Below are 24,820 nucleotides of genomic sequence, written 5' to 3'. Positions count from 1 at the left end.
TGTTACATTGACGTCATCTTGGGTACTGTAGTTTTACAGTAATGTGAAGAAACGCGGGACATCATCCACTCTGGAGGTGCTTTCAGTTTTTATTCGCTTGTTTCGTATTAAACATGACAAAAACGCTATCAACAGCCAGCATATCGTTTTATTTCAATTTTTTTTTTTTCCAATTGTCACCATACATCCAATTACAAACCAGCAATTACAACATGGAATTTTATGGACAGTACAGGGGCAGATTCTCTCAAAAACTAATCCACTGATATGAGCTGGTTTTGTTTTTTGGTGTTTATATTTTTTTTCCATTAATAGTAACTCATAATTAGTATTTAAAAAAAAAAAATCATATAATTCAGCATTTCCAAAGTGATTAAGGTCTACGAGGATCACTGAATTACAAAGAAAGGAATATGCTGAAGCTGTTAAAAATATATATGTATATATCAACTTTAAGGTCACCACTTTAGTTTTTATATACACTCAGTCAACTTTACAATGAACATGCAAGGTCAGCCAGTGAAATTCACTATGAATATCATAGCAATTCCCTTTTTTTTTTACAACTAGTTGCTCAGAACATGAGCAAATGACAGTACCCAAATCCACATTGCAGTGATATACTTATATCAACCTCTTCCACCCAGCTCAAAGCTATGAGGCTGTACATATACACGTGCACTCACTCCTTCACCCCACAACCCGACATTATGCCTTGCTGTATAGCAAACAACTAAATTTGTTACTTTTTGGTGGGAACAGGAAATGACAGCAGTTGCCTGTTGACCTCTCTCAGCTGCGCACTTAGAGTCTCTGTCGTTAGGGATAATTCTGCCAGTTGCGTCTGTAGGCTTATGAGGGTCTCGTTCAGCTCCTCCTCTTTACGGCGAGAGTTAGCCGCCTGCCTGCTGTACTCTAACACCATGCATCCACCACCAATGAGGAAGATGATTGCCTCCCCCAGTAACTCGGCGCCCAGCTCTGCTGCCGATTCCTCGTTCAGCGGCTTAATGGTGGCTCCCCTGAAGCCCATGATCCGCATCTTTGTTCTCATCTCAATCCAGTGATAAACTGTTGGAACAAGGAGCATACAGTATATAAGGAAAGAGTTGTTAGACTTTGAATATGTTTGGGTCCTGTTCACTTTTTCATTAAAAGGATCAGATAATCTGGTCAAAAGTTGTGAATACAGGAGAAACTGCATTTATGGTTTAAGATGCATGTCATCATTGCACTATAATTTATTATAATCTTCTACCCAGCTGAGATTCACGGTCTAGGCAGCACTATGTTTTCAGGAGGCTTTGTAACTTCAGGTGATGGACAATTGCAATCACTGAAATAATAATAAAGTAAAATGTATTTCAAGATGTTTTAGAGGAGAATTTCAGCCCAGCAGTCCATACCCTGAAGCACGGGAGAGGTTGTGTAATGCTATGTACAAGACAATAACCTAAAGGAGATCCACGACCTTAACCCTAGTGAGATGCTGTGGCTAAAAAGGGCCGTTCAACTAAAGCATCACATAAATCCTGAACTAAAACAGGTTTTGCTGGGAGTTGTCCAAAATTCTCCTTCATTGTTGTGCAACTCTTATAAGCAATTAAATAACATGCATACCAGAGACTGTGGCTGCTAAAAAGGTTTGTATGAGGAATTATATTTACATCTTCACTTACTGTTCTAGCTGCAACTGAACTTTTGTGCAATAAATAAAGACAACAAAGAAGTTGAAGAGTTTATCATTTTATGTAGGTTATATTTGTCTTCAATTGTGACATAGCCTCCTAGGACCCAGCAATTACTTTTTTATTCAGTGTCCTTTCTAGTGGACAGAAGACTTACTACCTCTCATTCTGCTACCACACTTCAGGAAGCAAAGAGTAGGATGAGGCAGACTGGATTTTATTGAGAACTGCAGAAGGGGAGTCAGTCTTATTGCCGTGAGGAGATGAGCTGGGGGAATGCCAGACATCAGAGCCGAAAGTTGAAAGCTCAGAGGAACACATTTCAGTTTTTGAGGAGCCTGGTTGAAATAGGGTTAAAAATTTTTTAGAATGAAAAGAGGACAACGCTGCACACAACCACCAAACAGGTGATCCTCTGATTAAATCAAACAGAAAACAATCTCAGTGCTCAAAAACCAGAAGGTGGTGGTCATCTCTGAAGGGAACGTAGCATTAATACCTTACTGAAATTGGGTTGAAATTGTTTTTAGCATAAAACATGAAAACAGGAAAGCACTGTCCAAAACCACTAAATCAGTGGTGCTCTTAATACATTACACAGAAATTAGGCAACCAGGTTTCTTTTTTCTTTTTTTTCAGGGCACAAACAAGAGGGAGATGCTCATTTTTGAATGTAGCATTAAAACTGAAACATTCTTCAGCATATCTGTGGTCACCACCTAACTTGGGATCCAAATTTACTGGTTAATAGTTCAAGATTCAGCAGTCCATCAAAGAGAAACATTTTCTTGATGTCAGTGATAAGTGGGAAAAGAATAAAGCCCCATGGAAAGTGAGAAGTCTCTTAAACAGAATGCAAGAAGGTTGCCATGTAAAGATGAATCCCTTCACACTCACGGGTGTCCTGTATGGCAACTGAGAGGCCAAATCCCTCAGAGCCTTAGCTTACATAATATTTCTTGTCCATAACAAATTTTGTGTGTTGTCATTTTGCCCCTGCTCAGACTCCTCAAAAGCTGGTGTACTTTCACCTTATTGCTCTAATGTCTTTCCCCCCTTCACCTCCTGACAGCTCTAAGTATGACTACACTTTCACAGTTTGGAGTAAAATCCTTTCTGCTTCACTCAGCCATCATATATGAAGATAAGACTACCTTTTAATAGTAATCAAACCTTTTATTGCATTTTATCTACTCGGTCAACAAATAATACCATGCCATTTTTTCCTCCAGCACCTTTTCATAAAAGCTCGATTTGATCCATTAATTTACTTAAAATTTTAACGAAAAAATTTTTTAATCTTTAACGAAAAACTGTAGCTTCTTTTTTATTTGTAGCCTTTTTTATTATCTGAAAATGAATGATGGAGAACACAATTACAAACACAACATGATATACACAGTAAGCTTTACTTGCCGCCTGCGAAGTATTCTAAATGACTAACACAAACAAGTCAGATATGCCTAAACAATAGAGCTCAGTGTCCACTTAGCATATTTCTGTCTAATTAAAGTCAGCGTCACATTCTGAATAGGGTGTTAGGACTACAGTTGTCCTGCCGTGCCCTCATTGCAAAGGCTAACACAACCTGTTCAATGACAGACAAGACCCGCCCTTTTAGAGCTTGCCTGGCTACTATTGGTCGAAGATATAAATTCTTAAAGATGATTGGATAACAGTCATTTCAGGTTCATTGTCATTGGTTGTTGCGGCTCTCCATGCTTATCAACCGTCAGAGGTGACTGGACTGAACTCTAAGCCATTAGCAGCCGTTAGCTCAAATTACTCACGCTGTGCCGGCGGCAGGCAAATGTAAGTTTTAAAGAACTCGCTCCTCCGGGCTCCAGCTTTTATCCGGTTAGCCACAGGCTTGCTCATTTGCCTCACTCCGAGGTAAAGGAGCTTGGCGATAGGGAAGGCACCGACAACCATCTTGGCGGAAACGCTTCTCAATGGGGCGGAGTGCGTAGAGGTTACGTGATGACGTTTATGATTGACAAGCCCAGTCACAAATCCGTCCACGTGTCCAAGTCTCGTGAAGTGAAACGCCCTGATTTCCTTACTTATTTGGTTATTTATTTATCGACGTATTTGTTTGTATTTGTTATCTTGTTTTGCTATTAGTTAGAACTCACTTAATGATAAACGTCCCGTCTTTCCCAATTTAAATAACAGCATTGATGTTTGACATTAATTTTCTCTTTAAAAATGAATTAAATAGGTAATTAATTAAATTAATAAAATGACAAACTACTTTTTACGTGGCATCATATTGCATTGCTGCATGTTAGATCATTTCCACACTGCACAACCATTATAAACTACAGTAAGATACTATTTTATGGTTTTATTTTTTTTTTAAATGAGAGAGACTGGTGTATCGGAAGTTATATGCTAATGTATGTAGGCCCAACGAATTAAAACACAGTTATGTCTTTTTAAAAATACATAATTGTGTTTGTAAAACAATAGTCTATTATTATACATGTAACGTAGGCTATATATGGTAGCATATATATGCATATATATATTTCACACAGTTCATAAACTGAAAAAATATATGTATTTCTATTTAAAAGTGAGGGTGTGAATAAAAAAAAAATCAACAGTTACCTGTCTGCGAGATACTAAATAATACGCAACTCCTCCCTCACAGATTATATACTTCACCTGGAACAGCTGTGGTAGAAACACCTGGCTCGGGTTACAGCAGTGAAGAAAGCCGAGGGGCTGGACTATCAGCCAAAATAACTCAACTCAGTACGCAGCTATGACTAAATGTCTGGAGCCGCCGCCACAAGAGAGCGACTGAGGCTGATCCCAACTTCAGGAAGACAAAAAGGGTTGGACGCAACGCATTCTCTTCTCTTGAGTTTAGGACAAAAGGACAGGCTCTGATTTTTTGAGGTATGAACTTTTAATTTGTTCCGTAATGCAAGTTTGCCCGTCTTCATGGTCGAAAACTTTAAGTTGCGTTTTAAGGTGGTGCCTGGATTACGGTTTGTGTAACGTCGGATTAGTTGTCTGTTCGCAGCTCAACTGAAGTTGTGAAAACTCTTTTTCACATCGTATCTCCTTTCACTTCTAGTTGATTGCGAGGTTTCTTATATTTGAGGAGGAGCGTGTACTGTAATGAAAATCAGATGTTACCAACCGTGCCTGGCATGCCCCTCTGTCCAAAACCACAAAGAAAAGCTGAAGAGCAAAAGCGAGCTGCTGACTGGACATTGATGTCCAACCAGTAAAACAATCGTTTATTTACAGTTTTTTATATATATATGATATATATATGTAGTCTAATACAGTTATACAGCCATGTAGAAACACAATATCCAGGGTGGCTTTTCTATCAGGACTTGTGAGGATTTGTGCTTTTATTCTTTTTAGTTTTTGATGTGCATTATTATTGGACTGTTCCACACTGGGTCCTGCCATGGATGAAATGTATTAATTGTTATTTTTAGTGTTAGGATAAGCAAGAAATTCATTCATAACTTTAAGTGTTAGTGTAACCACTGTTTCAGTCAATTTTACATCACAAATTCAAATGTGCCAATTTTTCCTTAATTGAACTGCATGTTGGATCTATACACAACTCTAACTTATAAGCAAAGCAAACCTTCCTGTTGGAACAGGGACGAAATGGCATTTATCCAGCATGTGTGCTTTAGATGGTTTCTCTATCAAAACAAGTTTGGCTGCATTTGTTGCACTTGCTGGAACCTGTTGCAAAAAATTGTTAAAACCAAGCAGAATTCACCAATTTAAAAAAAAAAATTGTGGTCAAATTCATGTATGTACGCATATACCAGCTGATATTTACTTGGTAATGGCACTGCTTTGCACCACAGCTCAAGGATGTTACAAAGCAGGCATCGGATGGATGGATCTGGCATGTAACGTCCCAGAAATGTCATATAGCACTGAGAGATTCCTGTGTCATATGCTGTGGAGAACAGCATTATGCTAGAAGTGAAGTGAATAAGGAAGGAAAGTTATACTCTTGTTCTGGATTAGTAATCGTCACCTCAGCATGTCTCTGGTCTATCCATAGTTTATGTGCTCTTGTGTCTGCAGTGACTGGCTTTTATCCCAAGCTTGAGAAGTATAATAGCCATGTATTGTGTAAAGTCTTTGGAAGTGACAGTTGCTATCATGAATAGAGCGTATTAGTGTGAACGCTTGTTTGTGTAATTATGTAGGTTTGGCTTTCAGTGACTAACTAGGTCAGCAGTGCAGGTGAAAGCACTGTAAAAAAAAAAAACAGAGTTCTTTGGGTGGGGTTTTTGCAACTCATTATCTTGTCCAAGTAGATGCCATGTTTTAATCAATGAGCCATTTACGATTAGTGTAATGTCAGCATGGGTTCATAGTCAAATTTAACTAAACTTCTCATGTAGCTAGGTCAGCACACCGTCATAGCAGTTTTTTTAATTAGTTTTACAAGCCTTGACATGACCTTTCACATAAACTGCTCATGTGTTGCTAGTATCTGTTGAGGCAATGATACTGATACTAATGATAAAGCCTATCAGTGCATGATGATCTCAGAATTCTGCAACACAGATTCCTGGTCATTCACACAGTAATTACACGGCGCCTCCCACATGGATCTGCATAATTATCCTTGGGTTTATTCTCCTTTCTCACCATGTTTTCAAACATTCTTACTACATGAAACAGTGATGAGCCAGTGTAAATATTATACTGGATGTTGGACTTTGGACTCTTGGTGTTTAAAATCTTACTATGCAAGACCAATTGAAAAAGCTTGAGTTGTCTTCCCCTGGAAGCTGACAAAGAAATCCTGTAGAGTAGTTCTGGAATATTGGCAGAAAGTTTTTATTTAGTTTGTGTTGCCTGTATGATGACTTACAGGTAAAGTTTGCTTTAGGACTCTATGATAAACAAAAATGAGAAGCAGGCCACAAAGGGAAGTTGTATAAAGGGAATGCTTTATCATGCTGTTGCAAGTTTTCTGCCAGCACAAAGCCAAAGTTCTGGAGGAAGGATATGAAGGAGGGACCGACAATTGTGAAAGAGAACAGTCAGGAAATTAATACCTAGATAGAAATATGTAGTTAGGATGAAACTAGAGAATTGGATGTGTAATCATGAACTTCTAGCGAAAGACATAAAAGGAGTGGGAAAGGGAGAGACTGCTTGTAGTCTTGGTTAGACACACCCTAGCATTTTGCAAAGCTAATGATTATTGTCTTTAATCTCTAAATTTCCATTGTGCTTCCCATAGTTTCTCTCTGTTTTTCAGAGTGTCCTAACAGAATTTTAACATTTTGCGCTGCCAGTAGTTTTGGGGACAGTAGTTTTGTCAAGTGCCATTTTATATTTTATTCCTGTGGCTTTTATGTTGGCTTCACCACTTGAAAGAGCTAATTGTTGCTGTATTGTACTACATTCTAGTCTAAGCACTGGCAAGAAAATCAAAATGTGGTTTTCCAAGAAACTAACCGTGACAAAGCCAGAAATAGATGACAGCACCGCTGCAGTAGCCACAAGCTGTCAGTTCACTTTAAACGTTTAGATGATTGATGTTTTTTCACTTCTATATTTACATATGCTTCTATCTTTATTTACTGTAGCACATGTCTATTAAAATGTGTAACAACTGCTTCAAGAGATATTATATGTGATAACTGAAAGGATATTGGCTGTTCCAACAAACAAAGTTATTCACTATATACCTCTGTCTTCACTTGTAGAAACTTTTTTTTCTTTACACAGAGTTGTCTAGGTTTTTTAGTATTTGTTTTAGATTCATACAAACAAAGGAAACATATTGTGATTAAAAAACAAAACAAACAAGGACAAATAAATTAAAGAGATTATCTCAAAATTAACACTAAAATAGCACAAAAACAAAGGCAAATCCAGAATCTAAATGTTATTATGATAGGTTTGTAATGGAAGATGATAGAACACAAAATAAAAGTAAAGTGAAAGGAGAGAAATAATTCAATATTGTCATTATATTAACCCCACTAATGTGCTTTATTAGTTTGCAATAAACTAAGTTATAAGAAAAGTTAACATCATAAACACAACCAAAAGAGTCTTTTAAATCATTTTAAAACACTGTTAAAAAAAACTGCTTATCCTTGCTTGTTTTCACCCCTGGCTTTTCTCTACAAATACAGTCTTGTTTACTTTGATCTTTTTGGATCATTTTATGTATGTTTGTTGTTGATTTAGTGACAGATTTGTCCAGTGTATATTTTCTGTAACCTTGTACAGCACTTAGGTCAGCTAAGGTTGTTCTATATGGGCTAGAGAAATAAACTTTAACTTGACTTGTCTTCTTACATGCATCTAAAAATAAATTAAGTAACATCTAATTTTGATGCCGTTCTAGTTTTGGTGAAGTTAAAGTGTTCCAGTAACACAAAGCCAAAATTGTCGGAACCAAGAGAAAATAGCAAAGGTGCCAAACGGCATGCAGAGGAGTTTCACAGGAAGAAAAAGGGTGGGGTGAATAAAACTGGGCAGTAAAGAGAGAGTTCAGTGAATGGGTGATCAGCCTGACCTTTGTGAGTCACCGAGAGTGTAATCTCTTTATGTGTGAGCTGCTGTTGACAGTGGTAAGTGTTTCAGTGTGCGAATGTGTGAGAATGTCTCACTGGGAGGAGTAAGGAATGTGAGCCTGCACCCAGGCCTGACTGAGATGTGACAAGTTCTTGCTACAGAACAGCATGACAAATAGTATGAATAACACTTATCTGATTCTGCTGTAAATTTAGTATTCGTTACTTCATATAACCCTCGTTTGCTCTGGCCAGGGCTAATTTTCAGTTGGTGTTCTAATTTGGTATATCAGAATTATGTAGAGCAGGATGTGCATTACCAGTGCTGGTTGAGATTGGTCCAGACAAGGTTTCTTTATATACAAACACAACAATATTAAACAACCGGGGGCCACGAAGATCAATCTCACATCTCTCTTCATGCCTAGTTGAAGTGGCTTGGCTCCTTTAAACCACTAAAAGTGAACTGAGGAACATTTCTAAAAATGTTTTATATTTTTTCCTAGACATTATATGTATTAAATTCATTTTCATTGTCATTGTCATGTACATGTGTAATCTGTATCTAGTCTAACACAATAAAAATCAAAGTATCAGGAAACAGCATCTAAGTGAAAGTGAGGAGATTCAATAAATCTGTCCTCTGTCACAACTTTTTTCCCCCATTACATCTAAACTAGGGATGTTGCAATAAACTGAATATAGGACGGTAAGGACAGGTAAAACTGGATGGTTTGCAGTATAGTGTTACAGTCTACAGTGCTGTTGCACTGCCTGCAGGGCAAACTGGGTTCCATGGTCATAACTCTTGTAGGTCCTGGATAGCAGGAGAGACTTTTGCAACAGCAAAGATGTTGGTAGAAATGTATTGAGCATTGAAATGAAAGCTGATTTATATAATACTTCAAAATAAATGTCCAAACAAGCGCCCAGATGTTCTTTGGTAGGCTGCTTACTGAGAGGACTTGCTTCTTGAAGGTGTCACTAATTTGAATATACTGTAAGCCAGTTTGAACAATGTTCTTTAGTAACATCAAATTCCACCTTCATTCTAACTTTGTACTAGCTATGCATTGGAAAGCAGCCATTGCGGCTCATGTAACATCTACTTGTCTACTGCAGAACGTAGTTGGCTAACTATACAAAGAACAGTAAACCACAAAGGAAATCTGCTGGCACTCACAATAGCAATTATTAGATAAGGGTGATAAGTTAAGCTTTCAACATGACAGAGTTACTTTTAGAAATGTCATGAACTAAAGGGTCTTCATAAGATTTCTACTACATAAACAATATTTACTGGACCTAAAGGCTGAAGATGCACTATAAATTTATATTTTAAGTTTACTCAGAAACGAGCAGTGGTGACTCTCAGCTTTTTATAGTGCATTCAAATGTATACACAAAAAAGCCTTTGCAAAGGCTTCTATGCAAAGTGGTTATTACTGCGCAGCTCATTGTTCATATTTTTTTATTGGCTTAAATTCATTAACAGAACAGCCCAGCCTGCATCGGTGTCTCTCTGGAGTGTTAGTATTACTATAATTTGTCACACACTTGAAGCTGTACTGCACCTGTCTGTCTGGCCTGTCTGTCTGAAACTGGCACTCAAACATAAGTCATAAGTGATGTTAAGCTTGAGCACCTGGTATCTCAGATAACTTGGTTGAGTCAGTAGGTATGATGAACACCTGCAACCAGCACTTAAAAGGGCGCTCAAATGTCTATAATGTCACTATAAATGTTTGCAATTGTACACTATGTCATATTTTTGTTTTTGCACTTTCAGTAATCATGAAATTGTGGCTTGTTTAGACATGACAGGCATTTGGGTTATTTGGAAATTGCCTGAAGGCAATTTCAGCTTGCAGCTGAAAGGGAAGAGCTAAGCAAAGTAAATCTTGCATGAAATCCAACTTTCAAGGTTGATTTAAAGTGAATTAGGATTCGTGGAAGTCTGTCTGTGGTTCAGTATTAGGAGAAACATTTCCTGTAAAATGTTAATTCTTCTAAACAGATGATAAAGAGATTGTTAGCTGATGAAAGTGTTTTGTTTTTTGGGGGGGGTTCTGTCCTAACAGGTGGCGTTTGTTTTCAGGAGCAAGTTATTGCTACCTGATGAGTCATGAGTTCTCAAACAAGCTTTGGGAGCAGCATGCTGTGTGAGTTTCCACTAATGTTTGACTTTTCCACTTGGCTCAGTGTATATTTGTACATGTGGGAATAATATCCTCTGCTAATGGAGTTTTGTACATTTGCGGTTTATATTCAGTCCAGACCATGAATGATGATCTGAGTGCATCACTCGCTACAGCAGACGAGTTATCCAAAGAGTTTAACTCCCTGCTGCAGGAGGCCTCCTCCAGCAACAACAACACAGCGTCTAAGTCACAGGTACTCACTCATACACACGCACGTAGTACTAGCTTCCCTCTTTTAGCTGTTAATTTGCACTAGTTTATAACAGTTACATTTTGTAGTCCTTCAAAGTGTGCAACATGGGTGGAAATATCAAGCTTGCCACTAGCAGTGGTTGATTTATTTATTTTTTCCTTTCCTCTGTTTCTAAATTAAATTGTGCCCGTGAGGAGGTTTCCTTGTCCTGATTTTTCGTAAATTTGTGAACACAGACCAAAGTAAAAACTTTCATTCAAATTCACTTGCACTCTTTCAAACACACCCTTGTTCAGATGTAGTTGAATACCAACAAAAACATGTTAATGTGTTTGTGTTTAAAAACAAAATACAAAACTCCGTGATATCCATATCTCTTTTTTCTGAAGGCCACCTCCAGTATCTCCAGAGAGCAGCCTCAGTCCAGTTTGTATTCCAGCACTTCCACTACTAAACAGGCATCCGGTGACAACAGTAATGGATCCTCCAGCTCTTCAGCTTACTCCACAAGCTCAGCATCCTTCCGTCCCATTGACTCTGTCAGTTCTAACAATAATAATACTAGATCCTCCCCCGTATTCCCCTCAAGCCCACTATCATCCCCAAAGCTCCAAAGAAGTCCACATGCTCCAGTCCGAGCTGGATCTGACATCGTCCACCATAGTTACAGCCATTCAGCTCAAAAGTATAATTCTTTGCCTCATTATGACAAGAGCCCACGAAGCTCAGTTAGCTCCACTGATAGAAGCCCTGCTCCAAACCCAAAGGCTGTTACTTTGGAACCATCTGCTTCAGCCCATTCCAATTTGCTCAGACCTTATGACAACAGCCAGATGGGTCCAAGGTCGCCTCGATTCGAGAGAAGCCCTTCTCCGTTGTCTGTCAATTATCCAATGTCCAGCACGCTTCCCAGAAATTTTAGCAGTTCCAGACAACAAGGTAAAGGTTTTCATTTTCAGGACATTTAAACTTAATTATCATGAAATTCATTTTATTTTATTCCCTTTGTAGTAATTTTAATACATTTTATTAGGAAACTAGGTAAGCAACTACCCAACAAGTCAAATTAAATGATGTCAACATATCTGGATATAGTCAGGTTTTGAGATGTAGCAATTAAAATATTATCTGGATTAAATAAAGTGGTGAGTTGGGTAGAGATGTCATTAAAGTGTGGCTTAAAAAACTGCTACTCAATCAGCAAGATAAAATGCACTTAAAAAGTATGACTAAACGTAATTCTGTAAATACACAACTACTGGATTCAACTCATTTGTAAATAAATGAGTTTTTGCATTGCTAAACATGGTATTTTAGTAATGGTACATTATAAGTGCAGCTGCAGTCATGTCGTTCATATGTAGTCAAATGTTGATGCAACCAGGAACTTGACAAAAACAAACAGTATTACTAACAGTTTGATATTAGTATATAATAGTGTTTCATTTGTGATAGAAAATTAACTACCCTCACTTTCTGAACATGAAAACAAATCTAAAAGTAGACGTGTCACAGTGTTCTTTCAGTTATAAAAAAGAAACTCATGAAGATAAGCTATTATAAAAAATAATACTGGTCTGTAAGCTAATTAACTTTCTAGCACACTTTCTCTATTTTTGTCTTTCCTTTGCTCATATTTTTGTTGCTTTATCTCCCACAATCTCAGACGAGGCTGTGCAATGGCAGAAGAGTCCTGGCAAGTGGAATGAGACAGATCTGGACATGTCTTATGAAAGGAAGCCTCACCACACTTATGACAGTTAGTGGTTTTATGACAATTTAAAGTGAATTTCTGGAATGAGTCTCTGCCAGTAATCTAAGCAAGTTTTTTTTGTTGTTGTTCTTTTTGTTTTTTAACCTTCCTGTTGCAGAGACAGAGTGGTTGCGGTCGACTATGCCGAATAGCAATTGGAGAGAATCCAACCTCGATGGCCCTTCTCCAGCTCCAAGCCCCATAAAGGTATATTAGTAGTACTAGTTGAAACTTGTTTGTGTGGCTTTTGTGTATCTCAACACTTTAATTCCAAGGAATCTGCTTCCAGACTCCCTGCAGTTCATGAGAAACTTCAGATATGCAAATTACTCTGTTTCCTTGTTTTTCCACAGAAAAGAAAAAGTTGATTGGAACATTAGTGAACAAGATGCACCTTTCCTAAAAATCTTGATCTCAATTCAGAGCATGTCTTTTGTAATACTGCATTTTTTGTCTTCTGTGGCACAGAAAAATGTCCAGTTTAATGAAAAAGAAATGCAACACAAAAAAACTAATTACTTCTTACATTGAAAAACATTTTGTTTCTTCTGTTACAGGATCGTCACTCTAATACTCTTCAGTTTTCCAGTGGATCACTCCCCCGCAATGCACGTATTGCAGTACCACCATCCCAGTCTCACTCCCCTTATCAGTCTCAGCCCATCTCCCGTATTTCTATTCCTCCCAATTCAACTCAGTCCCGCCAGCATAAACCCATTCCTCTTTCTGTCATCATGCGCCTTCAAAATCCTTATTGGGCAGCAATGATAGCCCCCCAACCCAGAGTGGTTGGAGGACAAAGTGACATGTCACCTTACCAACCTGCTGTGCCCATCCCAAAGGAATTCTTCCAGCCGCCTGCAGTTCAGCCACAGCTGAAGCCACCTGAGCTGTGGCAGCCAGCTCTATACAGTGACGGTAAAACACATTTAACATTAGCAAACACTTCCACACTATGGTTTATGAATCTTTGTGTTATAAATGGTGGTTTTTATCCATGTAGTGCTGAACCCAGCGGATATAGATGCAGAGTTAGAGCGGTTGGTGTCTGCTCAGCAGACCCCTGTAAATTTGGAGAATCCTGCCATGTCAGAGGGTAGTGTGGAGACCGAGGGCACCAATCAGCAACCTCCTCGACCCCTAAGCCCCACCACACTGCAACCAGTGGTGGCGCCTGATGCCCAGAGCCATGTGACCCCTGTCATAGAGGAGGTCCTGCGCATCAGGGCAGAAATTCCCAGAGCCCTGAAGAGGCGGGGCTCTGTGAACCTTTCAAAGCCCCTGAAGAGGCCCTCGCATTACCAACCAAACCAGTACAAACATCTTATCAACAAGCTCTTTCGCAAGGAATACCATCACAAGGCGGACAAAGGTAGTGAGAGTAGCAGCTCATCAGATGGGGAGGATGGTGCTTTACCCCCTCCCCCTCCACCTGTGCCTAAGACATCCACTCTCATTAAAAATGACAAAGTAAGTATTTAACAACAATAACAATATAACAATTATAACAATAGCTTCTAATGTTTTAAAAGGTGGAATGCAATCTTCTGCAGCCAAGTGTTTTGCTTTATACAAACTGGTATTCTGTTTTTCTGTGCAGAATTACTGTTCAATTTTGCGCCTGCCTAATCGGAAGCGCAAAAGTTCTGGCAGGCGGGCTCGGCTTAGCCCGCTGGTGCTTGTGCTTGATGGAGCTTTAGCTGGAGACCTGGAGACAGTGCAGAAAGCTGTCCAGGAGGTATGTATACTAGCTCTATCTCGCTATTGTTAGCTTAATTATGTTAAGAATTTAAAGAGAACTTCAGTTAGCAAAGTCCAGTCATGAACTGTGCAGGCTGCAAGGTTTGGATGTATTTCAAGAAAATAGCATGATCTCTGAGGACTGTCCATAATAGTTATATAAAATCAAGGGCAACATCAAGTGAACAGAGTAATGTTGGTTCACACATTTAATACAAGTAAAATAAACTTTTCATTTGCCTTGAGTTTGGCCTAGTTTTTTATTACATCAGCAGCCTTTATAAATACAGTTTATTGGACTGCAACAGTGAAATGACAGACTTCCTGCTCCAGTGCTGTATTTAGACATTAAGCAGTACTGAAAATTGTGAAAAAATGTTTTATGTTTAACTTAAGATTTCTGAAGGAACACATGCTGAGTATGCGTTCTGTTGTTCAGCTCATCCCTGAGTCTTCCAGTCAGCACAATAGCTTCAACTTCTATTTTAGTAGTCGTGATAACAGGCTCGCTGAAAGAAATGCTGGCAGTCATGCTAAACGAATGTCAGAGTGGATAAACTGGTTACAACAGATGCAAATCTTATTTGTTTTATGTCTCCAATTCGTTTAAATGAGGGGTGGAAATGAATCACATTTTATCTGACAAATCTACTGTGTGTAAAATGCTTTCCCAAGATGAGTGATCCCAGCCAACCAAATGAAGAAGGCATCACTGCCCTTCATAATGCCGTCTGCTTTAGGCATCACGATATTGTGGACTTCCTGGTTCGCATTGGAGTTAATGTCAGTGCATCTGACAGCCATGGCTGGTAAATATTTGTTTACTGTTTTATACATCCTCTTTCTCTTATTTCCTCTTATGTTTGCCTCTTGTAAAAGCCTTTGTGTAACCAGTTCGTATAACGTATTTCAGAACACAACATTACTCCTTGTTTGCACAGTCATGTGGAAATAAAGTATAACCTATTTCAATTCAATTCAATTCAATTCAATTTTATTTATATAGCGCCAAATCACAACAAAAGTCGCCTCAAGGCGCTTTATATTGTACAGTAGATAGCACAATAATAAATACAGAGAAAAACCCAACAATCATATGACCCCCTATGAGCAAGCACTTTGGCGACAGTGGGAAGGAAAAACTCCCTTTTAACAGGAAGAAACCTCCGGCAGAACCAGGCTCAGGGAGGGGCGGGGCCATCTGCTGCGACCGGTTGGGGTGAAAGAAGAAAAACAGGATAAAGACATGCTGTGGAAGAGAGACAGAGATTAATAACAGATATGATTCGATGCAGAGAGGTCTATTAACACATAGTGAGTGAGAAAGGTGACTGGAAGGGAAAAACTCAATGCATCATGGGAATCCCCGGCAGCCTACGTCTATTGCAGCATAACTAAGGGAGGATTCAGGGTCACCTGGTCCAGCCCTAACTATATGATTTAGCAAAAAGGAAAGTTTTAAGCCTAATCTTGAAAGTAGAGATAGTGTCTGTCTCCCGAATCCAAACTGGAAGCTGGTTCCACAGAAGAGGGGCCTGAGTTCAAAGGATTTCAGTTCAAAGGATTTACACATCAAGCCATAAAACGGGTCTTAAAATTGGATAAATGAATATTACATGGCATAGTGTTGTTGTTTATTTATTTTTAATCAAAACTCAACCAAAATGCAGAAGCAAAAACTAAGTACACCCTTAATATTTCCATAGGGCTTAAGATGGTAAGTAGCCCCCAGGAGCTGCTGATAAAATACATTTGATTAAGTGTGACCACCTCTATAAAAGCAGAGGTTTTGGCAGTTTGCAGGTCTGGTGCATTCAGGTGCGTGCAAGCCCATTCTCCTTACCAGAGTGTGCACCAATGATCTCAGCGAAGCAATTATTGTTTCCTACTGTTCTGGAAAGAGTTATGAAGCTATTTCCAAACAAGATGAAATCCATCATTCTACTAGGAGAAAGATTATTCGCAAAAGGAAAACATTAAAGACAGCTGCCAGTAAATGTTCCAGTACATTCACCCCAACATCAATGTTCAGACAAATTAAAATTGAAATATAAAAAAAGCACCATTCAAAATACACCAGTCCTCAGCATGTTAAATGTTACATTTCATTCCTCAGCATGTTAAATGTTACAGTTCATGGCAGTACAATTGGACAAAGACTGAACAAGTATGATTGTTTTGAAGGGTTGCCAAGAGAAAGCCTGTTCTCTCTAAAAATAACATGGCAGCATGGCTTAGGTTTGAAAACCTGCATCTGAACAAATCACAAGGCCTCTGGAACAATGATTCTCATTTAGTAACAATGCCTGCACACAAATTCATTCAAACATATCAAGCCAGATCAGTCTTTTATACCAAATTGGTTCATAATTTATGAACACAGTTAGAACAAAATGATGAAGGCCTAACTTTGGAAAGCTTTTTCAACTTTTCTGGCTTTCTCTTTGGGTGCAATTGTTTCCATTTTCAGTTGGCCCTGCTTTCTTGCCATAGACGTGCAGACGTCTGTCTTGAAACATCGACCACCTTTCTCATGTTTAATAAATTCCATATTAATTTTGTGTATACACACAATTTTTGCACAAAAGAAATGTATACTTGAACATTTTCATGCACATATTAGTAAATAGCTGTCTAAAGAATATCTTTAGACAGACATGCTTAAAGTGGAGATGCACTGCCTCACACAAACACCTCATACCAACTGTCAAGCACAGTGATGGAGGGGTAATGTCTGGGCTGGTTTTGCAGCTACAGGACCAAGGCAACATGTAGTTTTTGAGTGTACTGTAAACTTCTTTATATACAAAAGTATTCTAGAATCAGATGTGAAGCATTTTTGACTAAACTTGGTCATCCGTCCTACAGGGCACAGATTCTAAGCATACTGGTAAATCGACAACAGACTGGTTGAAAAAGAAAAGAATTAAGGCCTTGCATTGGCCACAGCCTCACTGAAATGCTGTGGTGGAACCGTAAGTGAACTGTGCATAAATGAATGCCTGCAAAGCTCAATGAACTCAAGCAACGTTGCTAAAAAAAAGTGGGCCATAGTTCGACCATAATGATATGAGAGTCTGATAATACAGAAAAAGGTTAACATGTGGTGTGCTTAACTTTTCTTTTTTTGCATTTTGGTTTTGTTCTTATTAAATAAATATTTCCCTTTGGCTGTGCTGACAAGGATAAAAGTTTTTCATACTACGTTATCATTTGATGAAGTTGATCTGAAGGACTTGCAAAGGTGTAGATGTTTTATTTGTTTAATATAATGTTATATCCTGGTACGCAAGCCCTGGAACTGGAAGACGGTGTACGGATATATCTATATCTATAAATACAACATAATAAAAGCTCTCTATGTGGCCCACAGGACTCCTCTTCATTGTGCAGCCTCTTGCAATGACCGTCCTCTTTGTGAGTTTTTGGTGAGGAGTGGGGCTGCTGTCATGGCCGTTACAGAAAGAGACAGAGCTACTGCCTCCCAGAAATGTGACCCTTATGCTCCTGGATATGAGGAGTGCGAAACCTTCCTGAGGGGTGAGACAACAACTCCCACACGTAAACTGTACTATGAACTGTTTAATTAGTCAAATAGTACTTATAACTTATCATATTTTCTTATCATGAAATATTTTCTACTGACGAAATCTACTGCATGTTTAACCTCAGTGTCATTTGTTTTGTTAAGTAGCATTCAGCCATTCACAGACATGTACAGAATATGTATATATCATATGTTGTAATATAAATAATAGTAAGAAAAAAATAATAAATAGTTTTGTTCAAATTCTACTCCCACAGAAATGTTAAGAGGACATATAAATGTTGTCCTTGTTACACAAGGAGGCACTATAATTACAAGCTTTCTTTATTCTTTCTTTCTTTTTTTAAATTTAATTTAAGAATACAAAGTAGGAAAACTTTAAGAAGGGATTTTTAAATAAAGCTGTAGTGAACTATAATTTCTTTAATGATTATGAAATCAGAAGCAAATATAGTGACTTCTAGCCTCTCAATGAATACTATTCCAAACTACTGCTTTCTGGTACAGCAGTCTTTATATTTTTATGTATCCTGTTTTCTTTCTTCAGCTGCGGAGGAAGCCATGGGGGTGGACAACAGCGGAGTGCTTTATGCCCTGTGGAGCTACCCAGCTCAGGCAGCAGATGAACTGAGCTTTAAAGACGGAGACATGGTCACCATCCTCCAGAAACCTGAGGGGTCAGACTGGTGGTGGGCCTCACTGTGTGGCAGGGAAGGCTTCGTTCCAAACAACTACTTTGGGGTAAGACACCACTTTCTAAATAAAGAAAACATCAATTCAGTCCTTTTCTCCTGATTTCATGATTTTCATTTTGCAACAAAACATGGCTTTTAATTGTTGTCATGTTTGGTTTTTTTTCTTTTTCTAGCTTTTCCCGAAGGTTCGGCCGAAATCGCTGTGTTAAATGGCATCCTGATTATCAGGTTTGGTCAAACTGATGCAGGGATTATTCTCAGATGCTTTATAGCTTCAGGCCTTTAGTTGAACATACTGTGTCTGTACAACAATAAAAAGACTGCAGACCTAAATTTGTTTTGATCTGTCAGGGAAGGAGAGGCAAAGGGGAAGTCTCTATATTCCTTTTGGCTGTAATGACAAGGATAAATCTTTTTACGTTTGTACCGGCTCGGCTGTAGAATAATTATCTATGTTACAACTCTATAACAGATAGTCAAGTTTTGTTGTCTATCCAAATGTTACAAAGGGGTGAACGTCCATGTTGTTCTGATTACTTAGTCTTCAGTCAAAGGTTGACCATACAATGAGTAAAAAGTTGGTAAGGTCACTAATCAGAATGCAAACACTGGCTTTTGATGTTCAGTCAACTTATCAGCAAAGTCATTGCAGGTGTGTGAAATCTTGTGACTGTTCACTTTAGAAATGCTTTGCTTCAATCAAAGTAAAATCTAAAATTTCATTCCTGGAAAAGTTTGCAGAAAGGAAGCACCACAGTAAAAGAGAGCAGTTAGCATGGAATGTTTCACTTTACATAAAATTTCAGAAATGTACTCAGATATCACAGTCTTTGCAAATAGTTTCTCAGATATTAGTACTAGTATTCAACTGTAACTTTTTCTGGCTACAGTGGCTGTTAAATCCTAATAGCAACAATATTCTTGAAATATGTGTGATTTTTGAATGTCAGGAGTTGTGTTCTCCTATCAGTACGGAGGTAGTAGGTTTACCATAGTATTTTAAACCTCAGTATTTTCTCTTTGCCTTCAGTTTTGTGTTGTATGTTTATGCTCACTAAATAAGTGGGTCTTTTCTGAAAGTGTTTTCTGGGTGGATGTGCTTCTGTGTGTGTACTCACAGTGGTGTAGTGAATGTGATTTATTTTTTTCCTCCTGGTGACAAAAACTGATTTTATTATGTTGTTTTTTTTGTTTCCACACAAGTTTCACTTGTGTTACTTGGGCCCTCTGTGCATCTAACCTTTAGGTTTCTATGGAGCACATAGTGATCAAATATTTGAATACTGAATAAAAAGATGAATATCATGTTTTTGTTTTTGCCTTTTCTTTAAAATGTGCTGTAGTTGCAGGTTTGTTACTTGAAAATAACATTTTGAAATGTCCCTTACCGACCAACAGATGGCACTGTATTATCAAGTATTTCAACAGCTGCATGTTTTGCAAGCAAAAACTGTATATAGTAACATATGACAAAGCACCATTCAAGGCTGTTCTGCAGCATTATCCCACACTGTAAATTATACATGGAAAAAGAGCTGCTAAATTATTTTATTTCTTCTTATTTGAAGTTGCGTTCATTTCCCTGATCTTTTTCAGTGTTTTTGCTTTTACACCACAGAGCACCCACAGGACTGCTGTGATATTTAATTAATCAGTTAACTGTACTATTATGGATAAGTGTAATTACCAAAAAAGCTACATGCACATTTTTTTTAAATTAACTCTGATTTGCATCTTTTGATCTACAGACTATCTGCACTGATATTAACACCAACGCTTGTATTTTTCAACACAATCCCTGAGGACAATTAGTGCCAACGCTGATTGAAGCTGACTGCTGTTCTCTTTAAATGTTTCATGTTATGCAGATTATACAAACATGATAATAATGACATACAGAAAAGTGGATATACGGCATCACTGTTAACTCTCACACACACACACACACTGGTGTGTAGCTGTGATGAACTAATGCTGTGTGTCTGGTGAATAATTCAGGTGATTTAAGTGAACTGAAATGTCCAGTGGCCTGTGGCAGAATACATAATGTTTCACTGAAATAGATCTTCGACTCAGCTAGAAGGCCGTGGTATAGAGCAGGAACACATGATGCAGTGGAAAATCATTTTGTCTTAAATTAAAAAATAAGAAACTATGTAAGTCAGCAACTCGATGAGGTAAGATGTTGTTTGAGCTGTTTCACTCTTTTGGTTTCTAGAAAGATAAAATTTCAGGATGCTGATGAGCAAGGTGAGCCACTTAATCAGTTTTATCATCAAGGTTTTGTTTTGTTTTTTTACAATTAAAATTGATACTGCTATTTTATAAATAATGAGTTCTTGTCACATAAACTAATAGTCCCCATCATTGTTAAAGCCAGCACGGTTCAGTGTAGTAATAATAATCTGAAAGTTTGAACCTAATGGTTAAACACTGTCTTCCTCTGCAGCCAATGCTTTGGTTTACAAAGCATAACATTTTCTGCAGTAATTTCTGTTTCTGAAGAGTCTCAAAACCCTTATTTTTTTTTTTGCATATAATCACAAGTCTTCAGTCAAACCCCACATCTCTTTGCAAGACCTGCACTGGTAAAAGAACTGCATCTGAAGTTGTGAAGAGTTCTTTGCAGAACAGTAATTCTCTTCAAGCAGAACTCATTTGCTGCCTCATTTAAACCCCATTATAACCACGATGGACCAAAATGAACTGTTAGTGGCGTGGCCTGCTGTCAGAGGAGTGTGGTTACCTGCCCAGTCTGCATTGTCAGTGCACATTTTCATTTTTCTTCCATTTCCTCACACTGCATTCAACTCTGACTCAGACCCCCAACCATACCACACCTGCACACACACACATAATGGTTTCAGACAAGCTGGCAATTCTCAGACAGCATATTTCCCAATCGTGTCTGGCAACGCTACTTGACACAGCAGGCTGGCCCTTTACTGCTGCAGACATATAAGAATGTAATCACACAGAGAGAAAGTGAGCTTTGCTGTCATAAAATGACGTAGAAAGCTGAAGGGAATCTACTAAAAAATAGGGAAAATAAATGTTATAACTGGATGAGAAAATTAAATGAAGAGCCATAAAAGGTGTAAAACAACACAGCAGGCAGTTTTCTGTTTGCGGAGAAATGTAGCGATTATCTATAAACCAACTAGCCATGAAAAATGCGATTCATTACGCCTACCCTGAGTGATTGAGAGTATGTTGAATCAACAGATATGTCCAAAAGAGAAAAATATATGGAATAAATGTAAATTATTATTAGTAGTTGGTATTATTTTTGGTATAAAATCTATAAGAACACACATACCCACAAACATACAGTTTTCAACCAGAGCAACCAGTTGACCCAAAGGGGCATCAATATTATATGTTTTTACCTTTTAGGTATTAATCTGATGTCCTTCTTGGTTAGCCTTTTGGGTGACTTAGGGCAGGAAAGCATCTTCAGTGTGATCTCAGGGAACGCTTTGCTTCATTATTTAAGAACAACAAACGAGTATACATTTGCTTTTCTAGCACTACAGTGCAGCAACAAATATGCATATCTGTTTTTCAGCTATCAGAACTGTACTGATGTCTTCTCATATTCTGTGAATATTATGTGTGACAGCCAGCAAACTGCCTTCAAGGGACATCATGTTAGTGTCTGTTGGCATGTGGATTTGTTTGCATGCATGCACATGTGCCTGTATTTCTGCATTCATGCTCCTTTCTCAATCAGACACTGAGGTGAGCAGACAGATCCATGCAAATATGTCCACTCTGCCTTTTTCTTTCATTCTTTTCCCTACCACATCCATTCTTCCTGTGTTCCCACTCTGTGCTCCTGTGGTGTAATGAATAATAGAGGAGTGCTTGTCCTCCCTTGCTCCCCTAGTTAATCAGAGCTCGCCTGGCTGCCCTCTTCTCTGCCACTCCTCACTTTAATAAATCATTCAGGCCTTCAGGACGACAAGTACGTCAGAGGAGGCTATAAGCAAGGGTTGCAATGGTAAAAACCCTCTTACAACAACCTATATCTCCTTTGCTCCAAACCAGGAACAACCCTTTCTCACCATCATCTCTCTTACCTCTGTTTGTCCTTTATTTTTTCAGTCACCCCATCCCTTCTCTCACATTTTTTTTTTAAATTTTTTATTTACAAGACAAGCAAGTCCTCTTTTCACTTTCTCTCTCCCACGGGGAACCATTTCACTTAAGCTCTCACTCCAGCGGGGTCCAACCTAACACATAATGTTCTCATTCCTCATCTCTGTCCTCCTCCTTCTTCCTCCGTTCCCTTTGTCTGCCCTCACTGCCTGAGCAGAAATTCCCTTCTGGCATGACGTCACATGAATAAGTATCCAGTGGTAATTCTGCATAAAGGGCATAAATGGAATGGATAAAAAAAAAGAAAACAACAACAAGACAATCATGAATTGCAGGATGGGCAGTAAAAGTGTAATATCCCTTTTCATATTAAATATCCAATCACATGATGCAGTTGAGAAAAACTGATTTGGGAAGGTGCTTGTTGGACTCCATTATAGGAAGAAGTTGTGATTACTTGAGTTAGTGAATATTTTCAGCCGCATTAGCTCCTCAGATGTGTTTTGATAAAACATCTGTTGGGACTCTGTTATCAAAAAGAAGGAAGGTAGGTGAGAAGTGTGACTTAATGCTGAGAAAGAGCATTACAGATCTGATGTCTGCTTTGTACGGAGCCCCTCTGATGACATGGTCCAAAAAATAAATAAATTGTGGCCACAAAATACTACTTCGTAGTAGTATACCTATTTCGTACCCTCGAAATAGTATAACATGCCCACGAAATACTTATTTGTGCCCACGAACTACTATTTCGAGGGCACGAAGTAGGTATAACGTGCACACGAAATGCTAATTTGTGGGCACGAAACACTTGACCGATAACCGTGATCCTTCCCAGGCCCTTGCAGTTGGTTGACAATAAAATCTATCCCGGCGTCCAGGTCGTACTTACGTCTGTAAAGCAACTGGGCTCTCAATATCCTGTTTAAATGTCTCTCCGTAATAATGGTTCCTTGCATTGCCAGGCTTTTCAAAATGCATTTGTAGCTCATTCCCAGCCTAAAATAAAACTCAATCATACTGTCTCTGTCCATGGTCTATAGGTTTAGCCTACTCTTATGCTTATGTCTCTACGCAGCTGTCCAGAAATTGTATCAATATGATGTGCGCACGTTATCTATTTCGTTGCCACAAATGCGTAATTCGTTGCCACGTTATACCCAATTCGTGCCCACAAATTAGGATTTCCTGCGCACGTTATACCTATTTCGTGCCCTCGAAATAGTGTTTCGTGGCCACAAAGAAGTATTTCGTGGGCACGTTATACTATTTCGAGGGCACGAAGTAGTATTTTGTGGCCACAATTTATTTATTTTTTGGACCATGTCATCAGAGGGGCTCCGTAGCTTTGAGAGTGTTGATGGAGAAGTATAGAGAAGGTCACAGCTGCACTGTGTCTTTATGGATCTAGAGAAAACATATAATAGGGTGCCAAGAGAGGAACGGAGTGGCAGAGAAGTAACTGAGGGTGATACAGAACATGTATGAGGGCAGCTAGACAGTGGTGGGGTGTGTACAAGTAACATATGGGTTCAAAGTGAGACCCTTGTTGGCTGCAGTGGTGATGAGCAGACTGACAGGTGAGGTCAGTCAGAGAGGCAAGGCTGTGAGTGTTTGGACATGTGTAGAGGAGGGATAGTAGATTAACTGGATAGAGGATGTTGAAGATGGAGCTGCTGGGGAAGAGGGAAAAAGACAGAATACAGAGAAAATTCATGGATTTAATGAAAGAAGACATGCAGAAGGTAGATGTGACAGAGGAGAATGCTAGGGATAGGATGAGATGGAGGCAGATGATTTGCTGTGGCCTCCCTAAGGAGACAAGCATGAAAGAAGAAGAGTCAGGATAACATCACCAACTAGCCTGGAGCACACTCAGATTACATCCATTAATCCACTGGGATTGATTCTGCTATGAATACAACAAGTAAAACTAAGAGTCAAGCAGTTGATTCAGTGCATAAACTAATTTCTACTGAAACCTTAAGGCCTCTCCACTGCTTACCGACTTTCTGCAATGTATAGATGGAAATATAATAAAAACAAAACTGGAAAAGAAGTGGAGAGCTTGAATGTTATCGCTGTAAATAACACTACTGATGAGTGTATTTTGTTAGCCTGATGCTTTGACAAGAAGGTGCACTCAGGTGTTGGATCTGGTGCTCATTAAGGGGCATCAAGAACAAATGCCAGAATGGATTTGTGAGGGGAAAAAACATAAACTTCCACAAAAGCTTCTGTTAGCCCCTTCTATTTATCATTGTTCTGTCATTTTATATTTCTCAATTTTCCTCTTCCATCAGGATACACAGGGAGCTTCTAGGTATCACAACTTTATGTGAACAATCTTTGCATCTAACCCT

The 24,820-nt window shown here is 38.6% G+C and overlaps 2 protein-coding genes across 4 annotated transcripts; one reads left to right on the top strand and one right to left on the bottom strand.

Moving 5' to 3' along the window:
• Positions 1-130: 130 nt before the first annotated feature.
• Positions 131-3,666, bottom strand: opa3 (outer mitochondrial membrane lipid metabolism regulator OPA3). 2 transcript variants are annotated; one of them, XM_003459111.5, is made up of 2 exons: positions 3,479-3,666; positions 131-1,071 (listed from the first exon to the last, which is right to left on the bottom strand). In XM_003459111.5, exons 1-2 carry the CDS (start codon positions 3,618-3,620, stop codon positions 743-745), a joined length of 471 nt encoding a protein of 156 aa, XP_003459159.1. In that variant the 5' UTR covers positions 3,621-3,666; the 3' UTR covers positions 131-742. The 2 variants fall into 2 exon arrangements, with proteins under 2 accessions (XP_003459159.1, XP_005474870.1); XM_005474813.4 differs by lacking the exon at positions 3,479-3,666 and adding an exon at positions 1,849-2,875.
• Positions 3,054-19,661, top strand: ppp1r13l (protein phosphatase 1, regulatory subunit 13 like). Of its 2 annotated transcripts, XM_005474814.4 has the most exons (14): positions 3,054-3,500; positions 4,345-4,595; positions 10,309-10,389; positions 10,500-10,621; positions 11,011-11,560; positions 12,288-12,380; positions 12,493-12,581; positions 12,932-13,292; positions 13,378-13,844; positions 13,975-14,112; positions 14,790-14,923; positions 17,488-17,654; positions 18,209-18,402; positions 18,530-19,661. In XM_005474814.4, the coding sequence occupies exons 3-14, from the start codon at positions 10,353-10,355 to the stop codon at positions 18,563-18,565; spliced, it is 2,388 nt and encodes a 795-aa protein (XP_005474871.1). In that variant the 5' UTR covers positions 3,054-3,500; positions 4,345-4,595; positions 10,309-10,352; the 3' UTR covers positions 18,566-19,661. The 2 variants fall into 2 exon arrangements, 1 of the variants encoding a protein (XP_005474871.1); XR_002064554.2 differs by lacking the exons at positions 18,209-18,402; positions 18,530-19,661 and adding an exon at positions 16,983-17,089 and having other exon boundaries at positions 17,488-17,602.
• Positions 19,662-24,820: the final 5,159 nt, after the last annotated feature.

This window comes from Oreochromis niloticus, linkage group LG14 (assembly GCF_001858045.2).
Source record: "Oreochromis niloticus isolate F11D_XX linkage group LG14, O_niloticus_UMD_NMBU, whole genome shotgun sequence".
Taxonomy (NCBI): domain Eukaryota; kingdom Metazoa; phylum Chordata; class Actinopteri; order Cichliformes; family Cichlidae; genus Oreochromis; species Oreochromis niloticus.
This window is presented reverse-complemented; position numbering and strand designations above follow the sequence as displayed.

Excerpts from the sequence above, each read along its gene's own strand:
- opa3 (XM_003459111.5), bottom strand. The coding sequence starts at position 3,620 with ATGGTTGTCGGTGCCTTCCCTATCGCCAAGCTCCTTTACCTCGGAGTG. Across the intron at positions 1,072-3,478 it reads TTGCCTGCCGCCGGCACAGC|TTTATCACTGGATTGAGATG; the intron begins GTGAGTAATTTG and ends TTGTTCCAACAG.
- ppp1r13l (XM_005474814.4), top strand. The coding sequence starts at position 10,353 with ATGAGTTCTCAAACAAGCTTTGGGAGCAGCATGCTGT. Across the intron at positions 11,561-12,287 it reads TAGCAGTTCCAGACAACAAG|ACGAGGCTGTGCAATGGCAG; the intron begins GTAAAGGTTTTC and ends CCACAATCTCAG. Across the intron at positions 14,113-14,789 it reads TGCAGAAAGCTGTCCAGGAG|ATGAGTGATCCCAGCCAACC; the intron begins GTATGTATACTA and ends TGCTTTCCCAAG.